This window comes from Canis lupus, chromosome 13 (assembly GCF_011100685.1).
Source record: "Canis lupus familiaris isolate Mischka breed German Shepherd chromosome 13, alternate assembly UU_Cfam_GSD_1.0, whole genome shotgun sequence".
Taxonomy (NCBI): domain Eukaryota; kingdom Metazoa; phylum Chordata; class Mammalia; order Carnivora; family Canidae; genus Canis; species Canis lupus.
Window position 1 is genome coordinate 49,528,007 of NC_049234.1, and position 24,864 is coordinate 49,552,870.

At 38.1% G+C, this 24,864-nt stretch overlaps 1 protein-coding gene across 2 annotated transcripts in view; it reads left to right on the forward strand.

Moving 5' to 3' along the window:
- THEGL (theg spermatid protein like) overlaps positions 1-24,864 on the forward strand; it is a 46,150-nt gene that overhangs the window by 15,734 nt on the left and 5,552 nt on the right. Inside the window, exons 4-7 of one of the 2 annotated variants that reach the window (XM_038556178.1) lie at positions 8,998-9,051; positions 15,973-16,101; positions 19,078-19,215; positions 22,320-22,434. In XM_038556178.1, coding sequence (XP_038412106.1) covers positions 8,998-9,051; positions 15,973-16,101; positions 19,078-19,215; positions 22,320-22,434 — 436 coding nt within the window. Of the gene's footprint in view, positions 1-8,985; positions 9,052-15,972; positions 16,102-19,077; positions 19,216-22,319; positions 22,435-24,864 lie in introns of both variants that reach the window. The other variant, XM_038556177.1, reaches the window with a different exon arrangement.

Below are 24,864 nucleotides of genomic sequence, written 5' to 3' on the forward strand. Positions count from 1 at the left end.
ATCGTCAAAAAATTCTCATTAAAAAAATATGCTGTGCCTGATTGTTATGAAAGAAAATATTTTCTGAATATAAACAACATAGTTATATGCAAAAGAGCATTGTGACTGAAGGAGAGAATTGTTTGTTTTCCCCCATCAGTTCAGACATGCAATTGTTTCCAAATTATTGCTATATGAAGGTATATTTATTGTTCTGCATCCAAGGTAAGGATTTTAAAAACTTTCTGAGCTATTGGTGAACTATAGGAGACTAATAATCAATGAACCCATGGGAGAACAATGTAATCCTCATTTTTAAAAAAAATGTGCTTTCAAGAGTGAAAATCCTTCAGCCACATTCTTTTGTTTCTGCATAGGACCATGACTACACATTGTGAGGTAATGCAAGGCTTGAAAGAAGGGGGAAGACTGTGTTAAGACAAAGGGATAGAATGGAGATGTAGCTGTGGTGACATAATGTACAAGATGTGAGTTAAGAGGACAGGTGTTAGTCAGACTTCCACACAGAATTAGCAAATGTTAATGAGATTATTTCCAACTGAAATAACAACCCAAATAAAGTGTCTACAGGAAATAACTAAGAAACTGTCATTGGTTTATAAAATGATATATTAAAAAAACATTTACCCAGTGAAGAAAACGTAGCAAGGAAAACGTTGGCTCGGAAGTGATGACAGAAGCCAGAAGTTCCCTTGTTTTAAAAGATTAATGTATATAAGATGTTTTGTCCGTAGCTCTGGCTTTCTTTTTCCTCCACATAGCCATCCTCCCCAGAAAGCTGGCTCAGGCTCTCTCGGCAGGGCTCATGTGGTGCTTACATGATGAAGCCCTTCTTCTATTGAATAAGGATGTAGGTGGGTTGTTTTGTTTTGTTTTGCCGGTGAACAATATCTTCATTATTTCTAGATATTAACAGGCATAACTTGGGGGTTGCATCATATCAATTATGTGACTGATCCCAAATATTTTACCACCAAAAAATATTTTGATATCTCTACCCACAACCACAATCTCATGTTTTGAAAGATTTTGTTGTTGTTGTTCACAAAACAAATGACATTTGTTCTTTTTTTTTTTCATTTTTTAAAAATTAAAGGTAGATCTATGTATTAATCAGAGTTTCTTATCAGTATGAAGTCACATAGAGATTATATAATTCAGAAACAAAGTTGGTATTTGGGGTAGCCTCTACAGCCTGAATGTGGATGCCATTTGACCTTTTGAAATATTCTAAAGGTTGTGGACTCCCAGTATTTTCTTCGTTGATCCCTTAAGAGTTTGAGAACTTCGGGCTGGGAACTTGTGAATTAAGCAGCCAGCAGAGTCCTGAGGGACAAAACGCAGATAGGTTAACTGCAATAGTAAAAGGGGAAATTAGAAGACTCCAGAGTATTAGACATTGGGGAAAAAGGAGCATGGAGGTGAGGTACCTCTCTTAGTAATTTTAAACCTGTATTTTATCTAGAAACCTATTCAAGTGATAAAGGATTACCAATAATTCCATGATTTTCCTTTATAAGACACTTAAACTAAGATTTTATTTTATTTTATTTAGTTTTTAAAGATTTATTTATTTTAGAGAGAGTACCTGTGTCTGCACACCTGCACACATGGGGCGCGGACAGAGGGGGATAATCTTGAAGTAGATTCCCCTCAGCATGGAGCACTACACAGGACTCAATCTCCTGACCCATTAGATCATAACCTGAGCCAAACCAAGTGTCAGAAGCTCATGTGACTGAACCACCCAGGTGCCCCTAAGTTTATATTTTAAACAATTAAATACCAATTCAATTCATATCAGTTAGCATTTGCTGAGCTTTTACTACATACAAGGTGTCATACTAGGTGTTGTGGGTGGGAAAAGAAAACGGAACTAACATTTATTGAATACCCACTCCCTAGTTAGAAGTTGGTAGGCATGCAACCGTTTGAGATGGTTAGAGTTATTTTCGTTTATAGATGAGGCTAAACACTCTGGCCTCCTGTTATTTTTCTGGGGCACACTTCTGTCCCAGGGCCTTTGCTCTTCTAATTAATCATTGGAATGGAAAGATCTTCCCTTGAAAAATCTGTATAGCTAGTCATTGTTCAAATATAACCTGACCAGCAATGCCTTCTTTGACCACTCTACTTAAAATTGCAACCCTTTCCCCACCCCATACTCCTTAAAACTCAGAGAATTAAGTAACTTGCCCAAATATAAGAAAATGGCTCTTCATTTTAAAATAATAAAACCCCAGAATCTCCAGTGTTGTTGCTGGGATAATCATTTCTTAGATGAGCAGAATTGTTGGACCTAGGGTCCACATCCCCAATATTGGTTGCTACCAGCACCACACTGTCCTCAGGGGACCTGTCCCTCTGTTAACACCGTGGCCTGGCTTGTGTACATAGAATCCCTACTTACATTACTCCCCTAGCTTAGCTAAGGCACGGCATTAAGGGGCAAGTAAGTTGTAGCCTAAAGGCTGAAGCAGAGCAAATGCATTAGACAGAGGAACATAAATAAATAATCTGATTGAAGGATTTTATCCTACTTGCCTCCTCCCACTTTTCTCAAAGGAGCTTCATGAGGTATCAGTTGCTATTTAATTAGGGAAGCCATGTCTTTTACATAAGGATTTGCCCCATGCTGTGTCAGACCTGAATCCTACCTGACACCAAGGCCAGGGCTTATTTTAAAGCAAGGACCCCACTAAAAAAGAGAACTACAGGCTGATATCCCTGATGAACATGGATGCAAAAATTCCCAATAATATACTAGCAAATGGAATCCAACAACACATTAAAAGATTCGTTCACCACAATCAAGTGGGATTTATTCCTGGGCTTCAAGGGTGGTTTAATATTCACAAATCAATCAACATGATACACCACATTAATGTAAGATCCACAGTCAGGAAGAGGACTGGGATGTTAATTCTCAACACTGGTATTTAACATGGTACTGGAAGTCCTAGCCTCAGCAATCAGATATCAAAAAGAAAAGACATCCAGATCAGCAAGGAAGAAGTCAAACTTTTCACTATTTGCAGATGATATGATACCCAGGTAGAAAACCTGAAAGACTCCACCAAAGAACTGCTAGAACCAATATATGAATTCAGCAAAGTTATAGGATATAAAATCAACATACAGAAATCTATTGCATTTCTATACACCAATAATGAAGCAGCAGAAAGAAAAATCAAGGAATTGATCCCACAATTGCACTGAAAACCATAAGATACCTAGCAATAAACCTAACCAAACAGGTAAAAGTCTGTACTCTGCAAACGATAAAACACTTGTGAAAGAAATTGAAGATGACTCAAGGAAAAGGAAAAAGATTTCATGCTCATGGATTGGAAGAACAAATATTGTTAAAATGTCTATACTACCTAAAGCAATTACAAATTTAATGCAATCTCTATCAAAATACCACCAGCATTTTTCACAGAGCTAGAACAAATAATCCTAAAATGTATATGGAAACACAAAAGATTCCGAATAGCCAAAGCAATCTAGAAAAAGCAAAGCAAAGGTGGAAGCATCATAATTACAGACTTCAAGTTATATTACAAAGCTGTAGTGATCAAGAGAATATGGTACTGGAACAAAAATAGACACATAGATCAATGGTACAGAATAGAGAACCCAGAAGTGGACCCAGAACTCTGTGGTCAACTAATCTTCAACAAAGCAGGAAAGAATATCCAGTGGAAAAAAGACAATCTCTTCAATAAATGGTGTCGGGCAAACTGGACAGCAACATGCAGAAGAATAAAACTGGACCACTTTCTTACATCATACACAAAAATAAATTCAAAATGGATTAAAGGCCTAACTGTGGGTCAGAAAACCATCAAAATCCTAGAGGATAACACAAGCAGTAACCTCTTTGACATCAGCTGTAACAACTTCTTACTAAATCTGTCTTCTGAGGCAAGGGAAACAAAAGCAAAAATGAATTATTGGGACTTCATCAAGATAAAAAGCTTCTGAACGGTGAAGGAAACAAAACTAAAAGGCAACTTTCAGAATGGGAGAAGATATTTTTGCAAATGACATATTTAATATAGAGTTAATATATAAAATCTATAAAGAACTTACCAAACTCAACACTCAAAAACAAATAACCCAGTTAAAAAAATGGGCAGAAATAATGAATGGACAATTTTTCCAAAGAAGACATACAGATGGCTAACAGACACATGAAAAGATGCTCAACATCACTCACCATCAGGGAAATACAAATTAAAACTACAATGAGATATCACCTCACACCAGTCAGAATGGCTAAAAATAACAACTCAGGAAACAACAGATGTTGGTGAGGATGCAGAGAAAGGGGAACTCTCTTGCACTGTTGGTGGGAATGCAAACTGGTGCAGCCACTCTGGAAACCAGCATAGAGGTTCCTCAAAAAGTTAAAAATAGAACTACTCCATTACCAGCAATTGTACTACTAGATATTTACCTAAAGGATACAAAAATACTGACTCAAAGGGATACATGCCCCCTGATGTTTGCTGCAGCATTATCTACAATAGCCAAATTATGGAGAGAACACAAATGTCCATCCACTGATGAATGGGTAAAGAAGATATGGTATGTGTATAAATAATATATATATATATATATATATATCAGAATATTACTCAGCCATCAAAAAGAATGAAATCTTGGGAGGAGAGGAGAGTTAAGATGATGGAGTAGTAGGGGGACCCTGGGTTTGCCTCATCCTTTGAATACAGCTAGATCAACATCATATCATTTTGAACAACTAGGAAACTGATCTAAGGATTAAGATAATCACATAATTAGAGGGAGGGAACGTAGCAAATGTGAGATTTGGAGTCATGAATTGGGAGAAAGAAAAGCTGCAGTGCCACAGAGGGAAGGAAACCCTTTTCTTGGAGAGAAGACAGGGAGAGAGGAAATGAGAGAGCAGCACGTAGGGCTTGCACAAGACATCATGGTGTGGGGATCTCCTGGGTCACACTGGCAGAGAATGCTCCTTTTCCTGGAGTACATTTAGAAGAGAGTATATTGCCTCTGCAAGGACAAAAGACCCAGTGGGCACCACTGATTGGCTGTTCAACAGTAGGGCACAGAGGTGTGGGCAGAGAGCAGATAACCTGGTCCCAGCTTTTCACTGTGCTTCACCATTAACTCCAGGCACCTGTGCAGCTGTGCAACTGATTTTCTGGGACAGAGTGGTGCTGGGCACAGCACCAAGAAGCTCTTCTCTGGGGGAGGGGAGCAGGTCTGCTCCTTGCTGTGTCCTTTAAGATTTGGAATTTTGAATCCTAGCTGCAGGCCAGAGATAAACCCAGGAGAACTGTGGTGCTGAGTGTGCCAGGAGCCCAGGCAGACAGGTTGAGCATAGGAATCTGATGGAAGCCTGGGACATAGGAGGGGAGATTATTCACTTTTCTTGTAAGGACCCCCTGAACAGCCTTGGGCACCAGTTCCCATGAGATGAGAGGGATAAAAGGGTGGGGAGATGCCATCTTCCACCTCTGCCCACTGGCATGATTGGACTTCAGTGAGCAACACAGTGCTCCCAGTGGAGGCTGGAGCTGCTCACATCAAACTGCACCCTTCAGGGACACTTTTCCTAGGACAGGTCCGACTATGAGCCAGTGTAGTGGACTTTTCCCCTAGAGGAGCAACACGGCACCCCATCCGCCTCACCATCTACTGAGGCTACTGATCAGAGTTACTCCAAAGTGTCAGCTTCAGTTCTGGTGGAAATAGCACCAGGCCTTTCTCCCCCCTCTTTTTTCTTTGAAATTAGGCCTATAGTTTTTTGTTCATTTGTTGTTTCCTTTTCTCATTTTTTTTTCTTTTCTTTTCTCATTTTTTGGATCAGCCTCCTTTATTTTTCTTTTTTCCTTCTTTCTTTTTTCTTTGGAATCAAGTTTATAGTTTTTTGTTTGCTTTTTTGTTCCTTTTCCTTTACTCTTTTCTTGGATCAGGTTTTTCATATTTTATTTTATTTTATTATTATTTTTTAAATCAGGCTCATTTTAACAAACAGATCAAAGCACACCTAGTTAAAGTTCCAAAAACTCCCCTTGGCAAGCAAGGAGGAACTTTGCAAAGCACTGGTCCGTGGGAAAGAGCAGGCAAAATGCAACAGCAGAGTGTACACAGCATGCACCAGAAACACTTCCTGAAGTGCCAGGCCCTGGATAGTGTATGACCCCTTCTTAATATAGCTTTGCTCTTGGGAGCAGGAAACATAACAAGCTTTCATAAGATCCAAAAGACAGAAACAGATAAAATGACAAGACAGAGGAATTCTCTCTCAAAAAAGACAAGAAGAAATTTTAGCAGGTATTTGCTCAAAACAGATATAAGTAATATACCTGAATAAGAATTTAGGACAGCAGTCATAAGAATGGACTTGAAAGAAGCATAGAAGACACCAGAGAAACCGTGTGTCAGAGACTAGTCAGGCTGGAATAAAAAATACTATAACTGAGATGCAAAACTGTCTGGATGTAATCACAATGAAGATGGAAGAAACAGAGGAATGAATGGGTGGTATAGAAGATAAAATTATGGAAAATAAGCTGAAAAGAAGAGGGAAAGGATACTATTAAATCATGAATATAGACTTCGGAAACTCAGTAATTCCATAAAGTGCAATAATATTTGTATTGTAGGAGTCCCAGAAGAAGAGTAGGAAAAAGGGACAGAAGGCCTATTTAAACATGGTATAGCTGATGACTTCCCAGTCTGGGGAAGGAAACAGGCATTCAAGTCCAAGAGACTCAAAATCAACAAAAGCAGGCAACCAAGACATACCAAAAATCAACAAAAGCAGGCAACCAAGACATACCATAATGAAACTTGCAAAATATAAAAAGAATGAAAGCTTGCCATTTGCAATGATATAGTTGGAGCTAGAGAGTATTATGCTAAGCAAAATAAGTCAGTCAGGGAAAGACAAATACCATATGATTTTCCTCATATGTGGAATTTGAGAAATAAGACAAATGAACACAGTGGGGAAAAAGAGAGGAAAACCATAAAACACTCTTAATTATAGAGAGCAAATGGAGTTGCTGGAGGGGTGGTGGGTGGGGGATGAGTTAAATAGGTGATGAGGATTAGGGAGTACACTTGTGATGAGCCCCTGCTATTGTATGTAAGTGATAAATCACTAAATGTTATACCTGAAACTAATATTGCACTGCATGTTAACTAACTCGAATTTAAATAAAAACTTGAAACTAAAAAAAAAAAAATAAAGTCTATCAAGAGTTCAGACAAATTTTAGGGAGAATGCTTTTCCTTTTTGTATCTAGAAGCACTTACCTTGAATAATTTTCCTGACCTCTTGCCTTATTATCCCTTAATTAGACTCCGGGATGAAGGGGGGTGGGTAGGAATGACTTCTGTTTGATGGAGTTGGGAGAGAGAACTGACCCCTTGAAGGTCCTATTTCTTTGAGACCTGCCTATCTATAGTGAATGATCTTTGTGATCTGCTTTCTTTATATATCAAACTTAGCCCTTGCAGGGGGAGGCTTGCCGTTTGAGGGACAAGTTCAATTCAGGGATGTCAGGAATCCACACTAGTCTCTTCAAAACCATTTCACCAGGGGCACCTGGGTAGGCTCAGTGGTTGAGCATCTGCCTTTGGCTCAGGTCATGATCCTAGGATTGAGTTTTGCATCAGGCTCCTAAAAAGAGAGCCTTTTTCTCCCTCTCCCTGTGTCTCTGCCTCTCTCTGTGTGTCTCTCATAAATAAATAATTACATACCTACATACATACGAGAAAGTATTTTTATTCAATTTATCTGACTACTGTACCTATTTTTCAGTTAGTTCCTACCTGTGGGCAATAAAGGGTTGTTATTTATTGGGCCCTTCAAACTCCAAGCAATCCAAGCAAGTACCTATATAATTACAATATAAATTATAGTAATACAGGTGGCATATTAATCTGCACAGGATAAGCAATGCTGCAGTAACAAATAAGATACAAAACTCTTAATGACTTAATGCAAGAAAAGGTTATTTTTCCCTTGTGTCACAGTCCAGTGTGAGATGGCTGGCCTCTTCTGTCTTTTAGCTGTGCCATCTGGAATATGTGGCTTCCAGAGTTACTGCAACAGGAGAAGAGGGAAATGGAGGAAGCACACTAGCTCTTAAGCTTTTAGCTTGCCCTGGAAGTGATATTCAATACTTCTGCTGAAGTAAGACAGAACTATTCACATGGCTCTAAACAACTGAAGGGATGGGCACCAGGGTGGCTCAGCTGATGAAGTATCTGACTCTTGATTTCAGCTCAGGTCATGATCCCAGGTTTGTGAGATTGAGCCCCATATGGGGGCATGGAGCCTGCTTAAGTTCTCTCTGTCTCTCTCCCTCTGCTCCTCCCTTCTCCCTCTCTAAATAAATAAGTTAAAAAAAAAAAAAAGAACTGAAAGGAGGCTTGGAAATGTGGAGGAACACAACACATAGACACCTGGTGAGTGCAAACTGTCTGCTATAGGTAGGTTCAGAACAATCAGAGAAGGTTCAAAGGAGCAAAGTAGGGAAGAAAGGGATTGAGTGGTACTCAAAGCATATTTTGTCTATTTCATAGTTTTCCTAAAACCAACTGTCTGAAATTTATCTGTGCAGTTGCTTCAGAATCCAGTGCCATCAGGCCATTTACAAATTCACTTAATATGAGAAATGAGAATTTTACCCATTAACTGTGCATTTTATCTGGGGTCTTCTGGAGACAAGTTGCTCTTGGTTTTATTGCATATTTATTGTCTTTGTTTCACTATGTTCTATATTATTCATGATTCTAGAAGTGAGAATTTTGGGTCCGCAATATTTTTGAATACTTTGCGCTTTTAGTACTCTTCAAATCCTATCAAACAGAGCTTTGTGTCCCCGCTTCCCAAGATGGGATTTGTTTGAGTAAGAGCTATCCAAATATAACCATACTTGTTAAACATTCTCTCTGAATTAATCAGCTGGTTTTTGTTAGTTTTTTTTCTAGGAAGAGAATCCGAGATCTTTCTAGGCCTAAAAAACAATGGGGAGCCCCAGATAGGTAAGGCAACATTACAGTCTTCTTTGTGAGGATAATGTTCCTTAAATTAAATAGGTAAGTATTATTCTAACTTGTCCACTAACCTTGCATCTCAGGTTTATCCACTCTTTGCTCAACTGAATCCACGGAATCAATATTGTCCCCTCAGTTAAGTCAACACATGGAAGACTAACCCTAAGTCAGTAGTTCTCAAATTAGTCTGCAATGGAATCACCTGGAGACCTATAAAACACTGAGACCTGAACCCCATCCCCAGAAATCCTGATTTATTTGGTCTGGAGTCCAGTCTAGACTTTAGGAGTTTTAAAAGTTCCCCAGATAATTCTAAAAAGTAGACAGATTTGAAAACTACTTTGAAACTCTTCTGTCTATCCTTAGAGTTCAACTTTGTTGCTCCTAATGTACTGTCTCTAAACCTCTGCCTAAAGCACACCTGTTCTCTGGATCTCCAACCAGTAGGACACACTGACCATCCTTGGCCACAGAACCCCCCTTTCCTTCTTTGGCTTCTGAATAGAGCCTTAATTTTTTCCTTTTTCTCTGACACCCTATTGCTTTAAAAAATACTTTAATTTTTATTTTTTTAAAGATTAATTATTTAGTCATGAGAGAGAGAGAGAGAGAGAGATGGCAGAGATAGAGACAGAGGGAGAAGCAGGCTCCATGCAGAGAGCCCAATGTGGGACTCAATCCCAGGATTCCAGGATCACATCCTGAGCCTAAGGCAGACGCTTAACCGCTGAGCCACCCAAGTGTCCTTACACTTTATTTTTAAAAAAGTTTTAGGCTTACAGAAAAACTGGCCAGAAGTACAAAATTTCTGTATCACTACCCACTCCTATTGCTTACCCCAATCTTAACATCTTGTATTAGTGTGATATATCTGTTACAATTCATGAAGAAATATTGACACTTTATTCACTAAAGTCTGTAGTTTACATTAGAGTTCACTTTTTGTGTTGTTAACTCTATGGATTTTGACAAATTCTTGTCATGTGTTTGCCATTATAGTATTATGTCAAATAGTTTCACTGCCCTAAAAATTACCTGTGCTCTATCGATTCATCTCTTTCTCTCTGTGCTCACATCTCCAAACCCTGGAAACCATTGATCTTTTTATTATATCTACAGTTTTGCCTTTTCCAGAATGTCATATAGTTAAAATGATATAGTATATAGCCTTTTCATATCAGCTTCTTTGATTTAACAATATACATTTAAGGTTCCTCCATGTCTTTTCATTGTTTGGGAGCTCATTCTTTTTAGCACCGACTAATATTCCATTGTCTGGTTGTACCACAGTTTGCTTATCCATTCATCTATTGAAGGGTATATTGTTTGCTTCCACTTTTTGGAAATTATGAATAAAAATGGTATAAACATTGATGTGCAGGTTTTCATGTAGATAAAAGTTTTCAACCTATTTGGGTAGATACCCAGGAATGCAATTTCTGGATCACATGGTAAGAATCTGTTTAGCTTTGTAAGAAATTGCTAAACATCTTCTAAAGTGTCCAACAATCCCACCATCAATGAATAAAGTAGGTCCTATTGTTCTACATCCTCACCAGCATTTGGTGTTTTATATTTTAGCCATTCTAAAGATGTATAATGGTATCTCTCATTGTTTTAATTTGTAATTCTCTAATGACATGATGCTGAGCATATTTCATATGCTTATATACCATCTGCATATCTTTTTTGGTGAAATGTGTGTTCATCTCTTTCGCCCACTTTTTGTTTGGGTGTTTGTTTTTTACTGTTGAAATGGAAGTGTTCTTTGTATATTTTGAATACCAATCTTTTATCAGATGCTATAGACTGTTTATATCCCCTTAAAATTAATACATTGAAACCTAATTCCCAATATGATGGTATTAGGAAGTAAGGCCTTTGGGATGTGATTAAGTCATGAGGATGGAGCTCCCATGAATGGGATTAATGTCCTTATGAAAGAGACCTCAGAGAACTCCCTTGCTCCTCAGCAATGTGGGAACACAGCAAGAAGATGCCTGACTATGAGCCAGAGAGCAAGTTCTCACTAGGCACCAAATCCACTGACACTTTGATCTTGGACTTCCCAACTCCCAGAATTGTGAGAAATAGGTTTTTGTTGTTTATAAGACATCCTATCTATGGTATTAGTATTGTAACCTTACAATATTATAAGATTATTAGGCATCAGATATGTGTCTTGCAAATATTTTCTCCTAGTCTGTGACTCATTTTTTCATTCTCTTAGCAGTTTCTTTTGCAGAGCAAAAGTTTTAATTTTAATGAAATTCAACTTATTGATTTTTTCTTTCCTGGATCATACTTTGGTCATATTTAAAAATGAATTGCTAAATTGGAGGTCACCTAGAGTTTCTTTATGTTACCTTCTGGAAGTTGCATAATTTTGCATTTAGATCTATGATACATTTCAAGTTAATTTTATAATATAATATAATAACATTATTTCTTTCCTGCATTGTTGTAATAGCCCTTAAATTATATCACAATGGCTCTCTTAGAAAGGCATGGTCCCTTTGATGGCATGGAGAATTAGAGTCAAGAAGGTTGGTTTGGGGCTATTACAATAATGCAGGAGAGAAATAATGAAGTCTTTGTCCCAGGAGAGTGGCTTTCAGGGTTCTAAGAAAGGTTAGGGTCAAGATAGAGATAGATAGAACTTAGTGACAAATGTAGAGCCTGAGGAAGAGGAGGAGTCAAATTGATTTTTAGGTTTCTGCTTTTTAGAAATAAGGTGGAAAATGTTATTATAACTGCCAAAAGAAATGCAAGAGGGGGAAAGGTTTGGGAGGAAGGTACATTTGGTCATGTGAGATGTTTTTGAGACATCTAGAATTTGGAAATATAAATTTAAGTCAGGAGATGATTGAGAATTCTTGGAGATACTATTTTGGAAACATCAGTATTTAGTATTTTTTTTTTTTTAAGATTTGTTTATTTTAGAGAGAAAGAAAGCATGAGGGGGAGGTGCAGAGGGAGGAGGGAATCCCAAGCAGACTCTCCACTGAGTTTGGAGACCAGCATGGGCTCAATTCCATGGCCCTGAGATCATGACTTGAGCTGAAATCAAGAGTCAGACATTTAACCCACTGAGCCACCCAGGTGCCCCTTTGGTGATAATTAAGAAAAAAAATCTCGAGGAATAGGGAAACTTTTGGCACATGCCACTGTTTAAGATATAAAAGAGACACTACCTAAGGAAACTGAGGAGTAAGCAAGAGAGAATAGAAGAAGATAGATGTTAGCTGAACTTATTGTGATCATTTCACAATATATGTAAATCAAATCATCATGCTGTATGCCTTAATCTGACATAGTGATGTATACCAATTATTTCTCAGTAAAACGAAAAGAGAGAGTGGGGGGAGGGAAGGAGAGAGGGAGAGAGAGAGAGCATGAATGAGAGAGAGAACCAGGAAAGCCAAGGAAGAAAATTATTAAAAGAAAAATGGAGGGGCGGCAAGGGTGGCACAGTTGTTTGAACATCTGACTCTTGGTTTTAGTTCAGGTCATGATCTCAAGGTTGAGGGATTGAGCCCTGGGTTGGGCCCCTGTGCTCAGTACAGGGTCTCATTCAGATTCTTTCTTCCTCTCCGTTTGCCCCTCCTGGCTTGTGCGTACATTCTCTCTATCTCAAATGAAAAAATAAATAAAGAAAGAGAGTGAGAGAAAGAAAGAAAGGAAGAAAGAAAGAAAGACAAAGGAAGACAAAGAAAGAAAAAGGGAACCTATGAGGATACATTCAAAGAATCTGTAGTTGGCCAGACTGACAAAGCAAGATTAAAGACTGCCTCAAAAATCTTCAAGTACATAAAGCAGCTTATAGAAATGAAAGCTAAATAAATGTTATAATAGGAGAAGGTGTAAGAATTTCAGAACAATAACACTCTGGAAATAGACTAATGAAAGCTGTTTTTTGTTTTCTGGTTCTGGAAATACGTAAGACTAGGGACTTCACTGTTCAGAAAAGGGACTGAACACACAACTCTCAAGAACTTTACTAGGTCCCTTATTCTAGAATTCTAGGAGTGTGATTGTGTCAGACATTGTTATATCTCACAGATCCATTAAACAGGTATAATATGGGTAAAAACTGTATGCTTTGGGGTCAAATCCTCATTATGGACCATAGAAGATTAAATATTTATTTCCCTGATATTGTTAGCTATATAACAGCTAAACATAGGTGATTTTTCAATGCTGTCAGAGTAGAGTGAAGAGTCATCTGCATAATATGTTACTTTGACATGTCGGTTAGTTTCCTGACTTTCTGATGAACATTACTTTTCTCGACTGTATAATCTCTGCTTTTTCTCATCCCCACTGATCCTTTCCTTCTAACTTACTTTGAGCTGGCTCTCCTTTCTTTTACATAGTTCCCAATACTTTTAGTTTATATTATGTATTTTCTAGTTTTTATGGCCAAGATTTTCAAGTGGATAATGATCCCATGAGGGTTCAGTCTCTAATCAGGACCATCTCATAAGGGTTCAGTTCCTCATCAGGACCATATATTATGGACTGATATAATTACTGTGTCTAAAGTACCTTTTGTTTTGCATTTGCAGCAATAAATACAAAACAAATATACATTGGTTGAATGTTTAACAACTTAAATTTGAACTGCACAGGTCCGTTTATACCCAGATATTTTTTTTTAATAAATAGAGTACAGTACTTAAAAGTATTTTCTCTTCCTTGTGATTCTTAATAACATTTTCTTTGCTCTGGATTATTTTATTGTAAGAATACAGCATATAATACATATACAAAAATAAGTGTTCATTGACTGAGTAAGGCTTCTGATCAACAGGTTTTTAATAGTTAAGTTTTTGGGGAGTCAAAAGTTATATGCAGATTTTCAACTGCATGGGGTCAGTGCCCCTAACTCCTCATTGTTTAAGAGTCAGCTGTATATATGTCACCTCTGCTTCCTAATCCCTGACTCCCTTAGCCTTTCTCCACCAGAGTTTTAGTATTTACCTTAAGAAGCTCTACACTTCTATTGGTGGTGTTTTTCTATTACCACTGATATTTTCTTGGCCAAGTCCCATCATCTTTTGTTTTTTTCAGTTTCCATTCTTGATGTCTAAGTTATAATTGATGCTTTCTGATATATTTAATGCATCTTGTTTTGAAATCTTCTTCTCCCATTCCATGGTGTTCCTACCTCTATTGACAGTCTTCTCTTTTGGAAACAGTTACTATCTTCCCCCAATCTCACTCCCACTCTGTCATTCATCACCTGAGACCTTAATTTTTTTGCTGCAGCCTCTTCTTTTCCCTGTGGTCATACTCTCCTCTCTTCTACTCTGTTTTACATCACCATCAGGTGAGTCCCCAGTTTTCACCCTTTTTTCATTCATCAGATTGTGATGGAGTACCTGTCATGTAAAGCACTAAACTATCCTAGTGAGAAATCTTCAAAAGATTAAGTCATGCTCCTTCCCGTGGATGAACTTACAGGCTGGAGTTGCAGGTGCTTCTTGTAAAAACTGTGAAGGATCTTGGGCAGCCCGGGTGGCTCAGTGGTTTGGCGCCTGCCTTCGGCCCGGGGCATGGTCCTGGAGACCGGGATTGAGTCCTGCGTCTGGCTCCCTGCATGGAGCCTGCTTCTCCCTCTGCCTGTGTCTCTGCCTCTCTCCCTCTCTGTGTCTCTCATGAATAAATAAATAAAATCTTTAAAAAAAATTGTGGAGGAGCTTATAAGCTACAGTAAGGAGTTGGGACTCCATTAAAAAGCCAATGGAAATCTTTAAAGAGTATTAAGCAAGATTCTTTTTTTTGTTGTTGTTTTTGTTTTTGTTTTTGTTTTTGTTTTTTTTTTTAAGCAAGATTCTTTTGATCAGATTGGAGTTTAGAAAGATCACTCTGTCAGTGTTGTGGACAAAGGATGAGGATGATGAGATCTGGACAAGGAAAGTAACAACAGGCATAGGGAGAAGTGGACAAATTTAAGCCATATTTAGGAAATGGAATCAGCAGAATGTAGAGGATGGGAATATTAATTCATTAATTAATCTTTCTAATGGTGACTCTGGCTGATGGTTGCAAAGTAGAGAAATAAATGCATACAAAAATATAAACAAAGTTTAAAAAACAGTGCCTTTTAAACAGTTAAGCTCAACAAATTAACAATTTCAGTTATATACAAAGTTAGGTACCGATGTACCTTCTTCTGACTGGTACCGATGTACCTTCTTCTGACTCCTTTCGCCTTTCCTACGCATTGTAGCAATGTTACCTACTTATTTCCCAACATGCTTCTGTCCAAACATGCCTTGATCAATACTTGATTATTCTCTTTTCTCACGGTTACCCCAACATGGAATGTACCTTATTTCTGGCAGTCTGTGCCTTTCACTTTCTTCTGTGAAGACTTTCAAGTGAATCCCACACTGATTCTCCTTTTCTCTTCACCCTCTGCTCAGTGATCATGCCTATTTTACAGACTAAAAGATCTGATGTCACTAAGCACTTAGCCCAGTGGCTGGCTCACAATATTTCACTAATGGGAGCTATTAATTTTACCCTGATACTATTTTATTTTCTGACCCCCTGGTACAGGGCTTCACCCACAACAGGAGCTCAGTGCCAGGTACATGGCATGCCTGTTTTATGTTGAGCTGGTTATAAATTATAGTGCTAATTATACAATGTCAGAAACAGAACTCTAATAGATTCATTTTTGATCACCATGTTTTAGGACAGTAGGTAAAACAGTCCTTTTATTTTTATCTTAACTACATAAGTAGTTGATCTCTTTCTGATGACTGGAAATTGTTAAATTCTGTAATAGAGATAGCTCTGGAAGTGAAGTAAAATCAATGTGGACGCCATCAAGATCCATTTCTAAGATGTCCATTAGTAGTGAATTCCTTACCATTTGATTTTTCTGCTTTTTAACAGAAGACTGTTTTGGGGGAATCAAGATCCTATTTGCCCTATCGCCCATATTGCTTTGAAGGCTCACCTGACCAAAAGACTTGAGGACCTTGCCCATCCCAAAGAAATCTCCCACCGATATGTACCTAACAGGTTAGTGTTTGCATGTTATCAGGTTACATTATTAGGAATCCCTAGGGAAAATGAACACAGAACCCAACACTTTTATCTCAAAGCCATAAATGATCCAATCTGTAGTAAAAAATTATTGAGGATTAGCGATTCCATATATTTCCTAACCTGATACTACAATAAAATTTTTCCGGAGAAAAATTACTATTTAGCAATTGCAAATTTGTTTTATATCTTACAATGTTTTGGCTTACTAGGATTTTGAGGGTTTTTTTAAAAAAGATTTTATTTATTTATTAGAGAGTGAGAGCAAGTAGGGAGAGGGGCAGAGGGAGAGGGAAAGAGAGAATCTCAATGCTGAGCACAGAGCTCCATATGGGGTTTGATCCCATGGCCTGAGATCATGACTGGAGCCAAAATCAAGAGTTGGGCACTCAACTGACTGAGTCACCAGGTGCTCACTGAATTTTTAACAAAGCGGCAGTATTACACTGGGTTATGTGCCATACATAACATTGCTGTGCATGAACTATTTATGCATGCACCTTCTCGTGGATTTTGTATATCACCATGGGCTTAGCATGAGTTAATTACTACATGTAAAGGTAAAAATATTGTTAAGACAAAAAAAATACTGTTAAGACTTTTGATACCCATTGCCAATTTGCTTTTAGTGCATGTTTGTTGAATGACTAGGCTTTCTGCTGGTTGGTTCTTTGAGGAAACACTGTGGAGGGGGGGAAGGGGATGAGCACAAGTAGTGAAGGAGGTTAAAGTAACAAGAAAAAGGCACAGATGCCATTATTTATCTGAAGTTTGGTTTCCAAGATAATTTAGATGGCCATCTCTCGATCTCTTTTTGATATACGACTTCAGTCAAAAATCAACAAACTTTTCAGGAAGTGGGTAGATAGTAAAATTTACCACAAAGTCTCCGTTTGCAACAACACAACTCCACTATTGTGGCAGGAAGCAGCCATAGACGTTCTGAAAACTCATTGTGTCTGTGTTCCAATAAAACTTTAGAATTTTTTCATCTATTTTTATGAGGGGTATTAGTCTGGATTGTTTACAATGGTGTCTTTGTGGCAATGTCTTTGTTTCTTGTAATGTCTTTACTTGCTTTTGGTAATGCTGTTATCATGGAATCAATTGGAAAATATATAGAATTGGCATTTCTTGTTTATGTATTTCATAGAATCCACAATGAAGTCATCTGGGTCTGGAGTTTTTGATGGGAAGGTTTTGTTTTGTTTCTTTTTAAATTTTTTATTTCAATTCCATTAATTAATTATTTACCTATGATTTTTTTTTTAAGATTTTTTTAAAAATTTATTCATGAGAGACACAGAGAGAGGCAGAGACACAGGCAGAGGGAGAAGCAGGCTCCATGCGGGGAGCCAGACATGGGACTCGATCTCGATCTCGAGTCTCCAGGATCACACCCTGAGCTGAAGGCGGTACTAAACTGCTGGGCCACCCAGGCTGCCCCTTTTAATTCTATTTAATTAACATATACTATATTGTTAGTTTCAGAGGTAGAACTTAGTGATTCTTCAGTTACGTATAACACTCAGTGCTCATTACTTCAAGTTCCCCCCTTACTGCCCATCACCCAATTATACCTCACCCACCCACTCTCAGTTTGTTTCCTGTAGTTAAGAGTCTCTTATGGTTTGCCTCCCTCTCTGTTTTCCTCTTATTTTATTTTTCCTTCTCTTCCCCTATGTTTTGTTTCTTAAATTCCACATATGGGTGAAATCATACAGTATTTGTTTTTCTGTGACTGACTTATTTCATCTAGCATAATACCCTCTAGTTTAGTGGGGTTTTTTTAAGATTTATTTATTTATTTATGATAGACAGAGAGAGACAGAGAGAGGCAGAGACACAGGAGGAGGGAGAAGCAGGCTCCGTGCCGGGAGTCCGACCCTGGGCCAAAGGCAGGCGCAAAACCGCTGAGCCACCCAGGGATCCCTAGTTTAGGTTTTTAACTATAAATTCAATTTAATAGATATAGGGCTGTTATGAATTTGTCAAAATAACACTTGTTAAGTGGAGCATGGGCCCACAGTTCAACAATAGACCATAACAGAAATTGAAAGAGAGAAGTTTATTACTCATAGATTGTAGAAGTACCTGGCATGTCTCAAGGAGTCACATGTGGAGGTTAAAGATGAGTGCAAAGAGAGACAGGAACTGCGGCACATTTCTTATTAGGATCTGCAGGTGGAGACCAAGGCCAGATTGGCCAATTCAAACAAAAGAGCAGAGTTTTGGTAAGCTCCTTGGGACTCATATCTAAAGGATACATAAGGAAAGGAAGGCATTGGGAGTCAGGAGACTGTTGGTTACAGGGCTATTGGCAAATTCATATCAGGAATGTACATTTACTTATGACTCTGTGGACTGTTATCTAGGGCATGTGCTTGTGAGATGGGCTAAGGTCAGTTTAAAGGTCCCTGGAGGCTGCTTGGTCAAAAAAAATGGGTGCTGAGGCAGCAAGACCATGGAATACTTAGTAAACTCTTGACAAGGGCTATTCAGATTATATCTTTCTGAATGAGCACTGGTAGTGTGTGTCCTTCAAACTATTTATCTATTTCACCTAAATTTTAAAATTTATTGGCATGAAGTTGTTCATATAGCCTTTTATTTTCCTTTTAATATCTGTGAAAGCGCTAGTGATTGTATCTGAGAGACTAAGAAAGTATTTGGTTTTAAAAACAGCAAGTTTTCCCTTTGCATTAGTCATTTTTTGGTCTATTTAAAAGAATGCAATTTATTACAGAAAACTAATGTTTTGGAATAGGATGTTAGAAGCCAGCTGAAACTTGATGGCTGCAACCATTTCTGATTTCTCCCCATAGCTCAGCAGCAAAGGGGTAAACTGTCATACCTCCTCTAGGCCTAGAGCTGGGGGTCAGCGTTGGAAATTACAATCTTTGGAATTCATACTCATTTTACTTCGTTCTTTTTCTCTTCTATGACTTGCAGGGCTCAATATTACTACAGCTGTGGTAGAGACTCTGTAATCTGGGAGATCCCTTCTCCTGCACTGTTTAGCCAACCTTCCAAAAGGATCCAGAAGCTGGCACTGCCCAACAGATTCAAGAAAGAATATCTAATAAATAGGTAATCTATAAATTCTAACCTAATTTGGTTAAATCTCACAATATTTTTCTTATTTTAGTGTATACAGTTTCATAAACTAGAAGTTCACTTGTGTTTCAAAGGATCAGGAGTCAAAACTCAAATGTATGCAGTAATTGTAAGTAATCAGAGGGTTATCACCAGTAATTACATTTTGGGGGGTTTGTTTGTTTAGAGAGAGAGAGAGACAGCATGCATGAGCAGGGAGGGCAGGACAGAGGAAGAAGGAGAGAGAATCTCATGCAGGCTCCATGAGCCTGACTCAGGGCTCAGTCTTATGACCCTGAGTTCATGACCTGAGCTGAAATCAAGAGTTGGATGTTAACCAACTGAGCCACCCGGGTACCCCACCTGTAATTATATATTTTTTTAAATTTTTATTTATTTATGATAGTCACAGAGAGAGAGAGAGAGAGAGAGAGAGAGAGAGAGAGGCAGAGACATAGGCAGAGGGAGAAACAGGCTCCATGCACCGGGAGCCTGACGCGGGACTCGATCCCAGGTCTCCAGGATCGGGCCCTGGGCCAAAGGCAGGCGCTAAACCGCTGCGCCACCCAGGGATCCCCTGTAATTATATTTGATTCAAACTGTGGTGAAGCTAAAATTCACACTGAACTTACCATTGTCAGCCAATTAAAAGGAAATACGAAAATGAAACATTACAAGTTTTTGCAATTTGTAGAACTTGATGTTTCTCTTCGGTTTCTATGACTTTCCAAATGTTTTTCCTTTTGCTTTGAATGCTGAATTTCTCTTTGTCTTCAAAGGACAGCCTAGGTGATACTTCCACATGGAACCAAAATTGTGATGTGATTCTTGGAAAAATGTTAAGTGCATTAATGGAATATGTATCATGTACAATTATAGGGAGATGATAGTACTACTGTATAGTACTTTAGTCAAGACACATTAAGTGTATGTGTCCACTTATGGATGTTATACCTTAAGAAACTGATAATAGGGCAGCCCTCGTGGCTAGGTGGTTTAGCGCCACCTTCAGCCCAGGGCGTGATCCTGGAGACCCAGGATTGAGTCCCATGTCGGGCTCCCTGCATGGAGCCTGCTTCTCTCCCTCTGCCTGTGTCTCTGTCTCTCTCTCTCTCTGATAAATAAATAAATAAAATATTTAAAAAAAAGAAACTGATAATAAACTTGATACTATTCAGAAGGAGCTGAATGAAATGATGAGGCCTCTGTAAACTATGTTACATGAAAAATAATTAAGAGAAATGACATGTTTAGCTTAGAGAAGAGAGTGAGGAAGGATGTGGAGAAATTGAAACCCTCATCTATTGCTGGTTGGAATATAATGGTGCAGCTTAATTGGAAAACCACTTTTTAGCTCCTTGAATGTTAAGAATAGAGTTATATGATCAGCATTCTACTTCTAGGCATGTACTCAAGAGAATTAAAAGCATACGATCACACAAAAACTTGTACATGAATATTCATAGCAGCATTTCATAATTGCCAAAAAGTGGAAACAATGCAAATGTTCATCATGGATGAATGGATAAACAAAATACAGTAAATCATATGATGGGATATTATTCAGCCATAAAAAAGAATGATGTGCTGATACATGAATCTTGAAAATATGCTAAGTGAAGGAAGCCAGACACAAAAGGTTACATATTTATATGACTCCATTTATTTGAAAATTTCAGAATATACAAATTCATAGAGACAGAAAGTAGATTAGTGGTTCTGGGGGCACAAGGTGGGGGAATGAAGAAATAGAGAGGGACTATTAATCAGTATGGGGTTTCTCTTCAGGATGATGAAAACATTCTGAATTTAGATAGTGACAGTAGCTATACAACCTTGTGAATATGCCAAAACCCCTGAATTGTACACTTTAAAATTATATACATTAATTCTGTGGCTAGTTGTGTATCTATTGTATTTTACTTAAAATTTTTATTTATTTATTTTACAGAGAGAGAGCACAAGCAGGGGGACAGTAGGCAGAGGGAGAGGGAGAAGCAGGCTCCCCCTGGAGCAGAGAACCTGACATGGAGCTTAATCCTGGGGATCATGACCTGAGCTAAAGGCAGATGCTTAACCAACTGAGCCATGCAGGCACCCCAATTGTGTAACAATTTTTAAAAACTAACAGACTACCCTTAGAGGGTAATCATATATTTATTTGTGAAATTTTTTTTTCATATTAGGTTTGTAGGTTTGTTGGTTGATAGGTTTTTGTACCAGGAAAGGAATATGTGGGGAACAGCCTATGAAAATTGGCCAAATTGCTGGGAATTATGACCAGCACTATCTCAAACTGCATTGCAGAGGAAACTGGCTATCACAGAGGGGTCCTTGGTAGTGACTGGAATTTTTATCTCAGAGATTTCATATAAGGTTTAGGTAGGAAGTGAAGTGCTAGCTAGCTAGCTAGCTACTTATTTATTTATTTATTTATTTATTTATTTATTTATTATCTATCTATCTATCTATCTATCTATCTATCTATCTATTTAAGATTTTATTTATTTATTCATGAGAGACACAGAGAGAAAGAGAGGCAGAGAGACACAGGCAGAGGGAGAAGCAGGCTTCATGCAGGGAGCCCGACATGGCACTCAATCCGGGTTCTCCAGGATCTTGCCCTGGACTGAAGGCCGCCTTCAGCGCTAAACTGCTGAGCCACTCAGGCTGCCTGTGAAATGCTTTTTAAACTGCAAATCTCAGCCTGTCAGTGGATCATGAAATTGATTCTAGGTTTGTTTTTTTTTTTTTTTTTAATGAAATCAAATGGAATTTTAAAAACCAGAATGCCTTGCTCAGGGCAAGCATTGTTTCATGATAATTTTGTTTCAGACAACATACACAGACGCACACACACACACACACTCACAGATTTACATATACTGTATCACAATATAACTTCTTACCATGAATCATAGTAAAAAATTTTTTTGGAAATACCAATCTGGTGGAAAAAACACTAATGATTCTGGGAAAAGAGTTTTCTAAGATAGGAAGAAATATACATAATTGATCAGAGATTGAATATAACAATGAAAAAGTATGGTTCTTTTTCCTCCAATAATTATAATATTTCATGTTCTATTTGCATATAGGTCCTACAGTGAGTACTTATCAAGAGATGCTCTTCAAAGCTCTGATCCTTCTCCCCGGATATTACAACTCTCAATAGCCAAAGCCACAAATCCAAACTATGTTCCTCCAAAAAGGGTAAGTGGGTCTATGTGAAAGAAACAGTTCCTGATTGATTTTGTAGCAACATGTTTATAAGTGTAACATACTTTCCTTTTATTTCTGGGTGTATTTTCCTTTTTCTCCCTATTTATTTTCCCCTTTCATCAAATGAACTTTTTTGACTACCTGCTCTATGCCTACTGTGTCACCTAGGATTTGATCAGAGAAGCAGAACAACAATGTAGAATTAGACCTTAAGCAATTATGGAAGCTGATAGAGAAGTTCATGGAAGGCTGTTTTGGCAGTTGGAACTTGGGTCTGGTTATAAATCTAGAAGCAATGAGAGATAGTAAGGGTAGGTCAGCAGTTACCTGGAAGGTATCTACTTCAGGGAAACGTATTACAGGTTCTTCAGGCAAGAGAACTCTAACCTCCTCAAGCAGGAGGTTGTTTTTTTCATTTATTTTTTTTAAATTTCATTTCATTTCATTTACCAACATATGGTATAATACCCAGTACTCATCATATCACATGCTCTCCTGTTAAGAGCTCCCATCACCCAGCTAGGTTATCCTCCCTTGCTTCCCCTTCAGCAACTCTCAGTTTGTTTCCCAGAGTTAAGAGTCTCTCAAGGTTTGTCTTCCTCTCTGATTTTTCCCCGTTCAGTTCCCCCTCCTTCCCTTATGGTCCTTTTCACTATTTCTTATATTCTACATATGTGTAAAACCGTGTGATAATTGTCATTCTTTGATTGACTTATTTCACTTAGCATTATACTTTCCAGTTCCACCCACGTCGATGTGAATGGTAGGTACTCATCCTTTCTGATGGCTGAGTAATATTCCATTGTGTGTGTGTGTGTGTGTGTGTGTGTGTGTGTGTGTGTGTGTATCACATCTTTATCCATTCATCTGTTGAAGGACATCTCAGCTCCTTCCACAGTTTGGCTATTGTGGACATTGCTGCTATGAACATTGGGGTGCAGGTGCTCCTTTGTTTTACTATATCTGTATCTTTGGGATAAATACCCAGTAGTGCAATTCCTGGGTCGTATGATAACTTTATTTTTAACTTCTTGAGGAACCTCCATATTGTTTTCCAAAATGGCTGTACCAGCTTGCATTACCACCAACAGTTTAAGAGGGTTCGGGAAGGGCTGATTGTATTGGTAAGGAAGGCTCAGCAGTATTTAAGGGTTTAAAGTCCCCAGCTTTGTTTGAATCTGCGCATATATCCCCATTCCAATTTTCAAGGTCCTATTCCTTCCCAATCATTGTTCTAACTTTAAAATTGCTCTAATTAACAAATTTGGTAATTCCATTTGCACTGTAATTTACCCATGAACAGAATTAGATTGTGAATTTGGTTTTCAGAATATTCAGCACTATAACCATAGAATATAAGGATTTATTTTAGGGACATTACAGAAAACTTTCTTGTCCCTTCCTTACTCAGATACTAAGGTGGAAATTTAAAGGCCTGAGCCAGTCATTTCTTAACTCACTTTCTCTAGTGCACTTAGAAAAAAACAACTAATCCCATTATACCTCTTTATTTCACTAAAATAATTTCTGGCAGCAGCTGCTTGGTCACCAAAGTCTTGCTTTCTGTTTTGCCACTGCATACTATGGACTACCAGTAGTGTTTTTCTTTTTAGTTACTGCCAATAGGAATCATTAATACCTTTAAATCCAATTGGCTCAGAAAACAAATTCCAGGTAATCTAGAACCAATACAGAGAATCAATTCTTAAAGTGGCAATTTGGTTATCTGTTGCTTCATACCAAAGCAACAGATACCTCAAACTTAGTAGTATAAAACAACAAGCATTTCATTATACTCAAGCATTTAAGAGTTAGAACTCTCAGCTGAGATATCTCTAATTACTTGTCTGTCTGAAATGGTAGGGGGTTGAAAGTTCCTTTATACCTTAGTGAGCCAGAGCTGCTGTAACAAAATGCCTGAGACTGGGTGGCTTGAAAGACATTTATTCTTCACAATTCTGGAGACTGAGAAGTCCAAGATCAGGGTACCACCAGACTCTTTTCTTGATGAAGGTTCTCTTCCTTCATCTTGCAGACAGCCATCGTCTTGCTGTGTGCTCACATGCCTTCTTCTTTGGGTGTGCACAGAGGAGTTCTTATCTCTCTTCTTATAAGGGCATCAATCCCACTATGAGGGTTCTACCCTCAAGACCTCATCCAAACCTAATTACCTCCCAAAGGCCCCACCTCCTGATATTATCACATTGAGGGTTAGGACTTCAACATATGAATTTGAGGGGAACATAAATAGTCTATCCATAACAACATCTGTATGTGGTACCTTGGCTGATATGACCTAAAGGCTAGACTCATTTGGGAATATTCACAGAAGCACCTTCATGGGATTTGGAACATACCTCATGTATTCCTTTTCTGCCCACAGTTAAAACCTTATTTTGTTTCCAATTATTGACTATATTC